Consider the following 5,011-nt stretch of genomic DNA (forward strand, 5'->3'; position numbering starts at 1 on the left):
GGGGCCTCATGTATAACGCCGTGCGTAGGATTCACGTTGGAAGGTTGCTTACGTAGTAGAAATCCGAAAAATAGGTACATAAACGACTCGAAAAGCGGTGCAGCTTTTGCGGGCTTCACGTAACGCCCATATTTGCCTATAAATAGTCAAAGAAACGCCCTTTCATTCATTCATTTTGACTGACTGCATGGAGAAGATCGCAGGAAATGACGACAGAACAGCTAAAAAAGACATCTCACACCGTGTCAGATTTTGGTTATTTTGGGGAGGTCGAGATAAATCATATTGTTTGGTGGATGCAGTTTGAACCAGAGTAGCAGCATGGAGGTCGGATCGTCACCAAAATAAATAAATAATTGGTCCGAAAAAGGTTCATGACAAAAAAAATACACATAGCCTTCCTCAGGCAGTGTGTTTGTACCGGGGACAGGAGACCCCCCCCTTGATGAGAAACTCTAAGAAATTATCGGGGAATGCCTCCGGAGTGGAGTAATGACGACTGGATCTGAATTATTTGTTTGTATTTGGTGGTTTGTGTTACGGCTGTCGATCTGCAACTATATATCCATAATCCACCAGTTAAAGGAAATACAACTAATGTGTTGTGTTATATTAGCTGTACAATTTACCACATGGTGTTCTTAGTTTCCATACCTCCTGTGTTTTATGAGCGACTTATCAAGTCTTAGCAAACGGCATAAAACATGATTAAACATGGTAGTATATAAAACCATGTATAGAAAACATTTCATAACATTATAAAAACATATCCGTATTTATTTACTTCTCCAAGTTATGTTTTTGTGTGCACTGAGGAGTCGCAAACAGGCGTTTGTTAAATCATTTTAAGATTGGCTTTGATCAATGTTTGAAAAGTGAATTCTTCATATATGATAAATGAGAGGTAACATTTTATTTATGGTATTATTTCAACATATTTCTCTCCATTCTTCCTTCTGCCAACGGTGTCGCAGTTTCTCGTCTCTCCCGTTTTTGTGCTTAGTGCGCATGCATGGGTTAGAGTTTGCGTGGAGGACCGCACGTTTTCCCGTCAAGTTAGTATTTTATAAATCGCAAACATTGCGTAGAAACTGGTGTACACCATTTTTTGAGCGTATATCCCTTTATAAATGAGGCCCCTGAACAGTTGAAATAACATCCCTAATATTCATCTGGCTGCTACTTAGAAATTATTTATCTATTTACCTATATATGCTATTTCAATAACTTGCATATAGACTCTTATTGCACTATTTAAAACAATTTTTCTTTTTGTATTACTATTGACTATTTACTTGCACTATTTTTTCTGTGTATCTGTGTTTTGTGTTGCTCTGTTGGAGAAACCTGTGGCATCGGCATAACTACACTGTAGCTATGTTCGTATGACTAAATAAAGAACCTTGAACCTTGAAACTTGACAAGAAAGTCAAGGATCAGCAAGTTTTGTGTGCAAAGTGTATTTGACCAAAAAAGGGAATACTGAGGCCACATATTATGTTAATGTTGTTCTTATTTCTTACCGTTTCAAAGAAAATCTCCATCATGCGACTTCTCTTTTCATCCAAGCTTAGTCCTTTCTTCTTTGACTGTAACAGATAGTTTCATGTCACATCAGGGCAGGGTCATTTAAATAAGCAACTTATATGCAAATTTACTACACAGTCATTTAATAAGTGAAAGTGGCAGTAAAAACAGCATGAGGGACTGATAAACACCATTCAGCAAGGATCAAAACGTTACTATATAGTGAACCATAAATAACATTAGCAGCACTTTAAAAAGTTCAGGTTTAATAAATGCTGTGTTGTGGGCTCATTAATGCACAGGTCAATGCATTATTATTATTATTATTATTATTCTACTTTGTATTTATTTCTTATGACTATCATTTCTCACTGCTATGAGAAAACAAAGGCTACTTTATTATGGGTTGTTTTAATCACTACAGTGCACTACAATTATCTGCCAACAAATCTGACGTTTTCCTTTCCTTAATTACCATGCATCATATTATATTTTAATTTCAACTCTTAATGAACAATAAAGCATGTTGTCATAGCTAATCCAACACCTGCTTTTAATGTGTTTATAACAAGGGTTGCTTGCAGACCACAATGGACATAAACCTTCGGCGTGCTTTGACCATAGACTGTATATATTGTTTTGAAGTATGTAATGACAATAGTGCAGCGTTATTAGTGAGTTTATCAAATAAATCTTATCAATAAATTGTATCAAATAAAATCATTAAATAAAAGCTATCAGTGTTGTTGTGTTACAGCTTCCGGGCACCAAGGGCAGCACCGAGCCACAGTGTACTCTGCGAGGGAGAAGAAATTATGGATTTTACAAGGTTTAAGTTTCTGTAAGCTAATGGACACGACCCAATAAGTCTTGTTTTGATTATTTTACACTTTATTTAATACAGTTTATTTTGTACACCCCGTGGATGTATAAAGAGAACCTAATAAGGTCCTAAGTGTGATGGGTGAAGTGCTAGAAGTTAGCACTAAAACGTTAACGCTAAGGTTATTGTGCTAAGTGTATTCATTATAAGTATATGATCAGCTTTAAAACGTTAATGCTAACTCAAAAACATAATGTGATTAAACGTTGACAGGTTATTTCCGGTTGATGGCTGAAGCTGATGTTACCGTTAGCTGGCAGTTTGCTTGGTAATGCTACCTTTAACGTCCCTATGAGCACTTGCAGGAAAAGGTAATCGTCTACTTACCATTTTGTAACGTTAGTCGAATCAGAAACAATCACTGACAACAGGATTTTCCGTTACAGGATGCTATAAAGCGCTGTTGTATGTTACTAAAGAAAGAAATCTTCCCAGTACTGAATTTCCCGCGGAACGTTGTCATGGGGCTTCTGCTGCCTTCGCTGATCGTCGTAAACTGGAAAATATACCGCGATGTACACCAGACAAATATATATATGTTGTTTTAACTTAATGTATTCTTTAAGATACAACATACATGTGATCTTTTCCATATTAACATGTTTGAGCGAAAGAAAACCTTGAGAAACGGTCAGGTTTGCCACCGTTTTGGATCGTTTGTGTCGTGTTGTGATCAGTAATGGTTATTTCCAACTGCATAGAAGGCAGCATTATTTTAATGGGGAGGAGCGATGTTGTTTGACTTGAACTCGTGATTTTCTGACGCCATCTACTGTCTAATAAAAACATTGTTCAAATAAAAAATTACTTATGCCACTTATTACAACAAATATCACATGCCTCTTCTTTCCTTTCCCTATTTTGTGTTACTTGTTGTAAAATGTATTTGTATGCCAAGACATTTACTGCAACTTTTAAGATGAAAAATAAATACAACTGTCATTCCTGCCCTTACAGATACAGTAGTATACACAACAAAAAACATCAAACACAATATTATTTCTTATGGGCACTTTAATTCCATTTGGCATTACAAATAAAAACAAGACAAAATGACAACAAATAATTTAACAGGATTTTGTAGAAAATGGATGACCAAATTCAGGATAACAAGTACTGAAAACCGTGCTAGGGCTATAGGAGCACAGTGCATTTTGTACAACATACACCAAAACTGTTGGAATACATATTACATCCTTTTTTGAGGATCAAATTGTTTTTACTACAACATGTTAGTGGTTTTAGAAATGTTTGTAAGACATGAGAGAACATGGATAGGAGTGAGATGATCGCAGCCCTGCTTAATGATGTTTTAATGTTTAATTAAAGCTGCCTATTGCAACATGATGAGCAAACCTTTACATTGATGCATCTGAGGACTGAGTCTATCTAAACATGTTTTGTTATTTACTCAAATTCCGCAATAAACAAAATGATGTTTGCACATAATCACAGCATATTTGTAAGTCAACATGTCAAGTGGCTTTTGTTTTATACCTTAACTGATCACAACACAATCACACAAACACACTATAGTACTGTATGTGTCTTTGTTACCAGCATACTGTAATAACCACACGTGTGTTTTAAGTGATGACAAATTACATTGACTTAATTTTCACACATCAATAAAGTATTACAATTGAAACAATGATTCCATTCAAAGTTTGTTTAGGTGATTGTGTTGCCAGCTTGTAACATATGAATATATTGTGCACATTAGCTCTTCTGGTGTTTATTAGTAAAAGCAGCATGCTCAACGATGTCTAATCATGCTTTAAATACCCTTCTACCTACAGTAGGTGAAATATTTCTCCTTTATAGCTAACAGGCAAAATGTGAGGACTGTTAAGAGCATTAGACAGAACACCACTATAAATAAAATTCCCATTTTCTGATGACTAAAATACACATTTACTTTAATTTCAATTGTACTAAACACAGTGTCCAACCAGTATGTTTAAGACTGAGTGCAATTGCATTATTTTCCAGTTTTTCTGCCATATCACAGCAAATCAAAGGTCTAACATAAAATACTAAAATGTTGTATCTTTATGAAGATGGAATGTGAAAAAGATTATGGATGACCCCTCAAAGCATCAATCAGTAGCAGACATCTGTGAATATTTTGGATCCTCTCACAAACAATTCTGTTTCTTCAGCGTTGGAGGTCAAACAGGATGTCACGTCACACAGATGGCACAACGACAGCATGATTCAGAGATGAATGGGTAAGTGCAAATCTGCCAGTCGCTCCACACGAATGAGTGCCTGTGTGTTTATGTACACTGTACAGTTTTGTGCGCTGAGAGAGGAAGGCTACTGCAGGTAGCGGTAGACTTTGAAGCAGTGGTTGCCCGAATCTGCAACCACAACATGTCCATCAGAGGTGAGAGCGAGTCCCTGAGGACCGTACAGAGGGTCGGCTGAGGTGTTGATGTAAGACAGGAAGGAACCGCTGCCGTCAAACACCTGAGGGAGAGAGAGAGAGAGAGAGAGAGAGAGAGAGAGAGAGAGAGAGAGAGAGAGAGAGAGAGAGAGAGAGTAGAGTAGAGAACGTAGTAGTAGTAAGTAGTAAGTAAGTAACGTAAGTAACGTAAC

General features: G+C 36.6%; 2 protein-coding genes across 5 annotated transcripts in view; both read right to left on the reverse strand.

The window, feature by feature from the left end:
* mnd1 (meiotic nuclear divisions 1 homolog (S. cerevisiae)) overlaps positions 1 to 2,871 on the reverse strand; it is a 20,418-nt gene extending 17,547 nt beyond the window's left edge. The window contains exons 1-2 of the mRNA XM_010790188.1: positions 2,738 to 2,871; positions 1,524 to 1,589 (exon numbers count right to left, since the gene is read on the reverse strand). Of these exons, the coding sequence (XP_010788490.1) occupies positions 1,524 to 1,589; positions 2,738 to 2,740 (69 nt within the window). The 5' untranslated portion in view covers positions 2,741 to 2,871. The remainder of the gene's footprint in view (positions 1 to 1,523; positions 1,590 to 2,737) is intronic.
* A 535-nt stretch (positions 2,872 to 3,406) lies between these two features.
* Positions 3,407 to 5,011, reverse strand: part of trim2a (tripartite motif containing 2a) — a 27,073-nt gene continuing 25,468 nt past the window's right edge. For all 4 annotated transcript variants that reach the window (XM_010790225.1, XM_010790209.1, XM_010790234.1 and 1 more), the window contains exon 12: positions 3,407 to 4,882. In XM_010790225.1, coding sequence (XP_010788527.1) covers positions 4,730 to 4,882 — 153 coding nt within the window. In that variant the 3' untranslated portion in view covers positions 3,407 to 4,729. The remainder of the gene's footprint in view (positions 4,883 to 5,011) is intronic.

The sequence above is a fragment of the Notothenia coriiceps genome, unplaced genomic scaffold (assembly GCF_000735185.1).
Source record: "Notothenia coriiceps isolate Sejong01 unplaced genomic scaffold, NC01 NC01_scaffold00001470, whole genome shotgun sequence".
Taxonomy (NCBI): domain Eukaryota; kingdom Metazoa; phylum Chordata; class Actinopteri; order Perciformes; family Nototheniidae; genus Notothenia; species Notothenia coriiceps.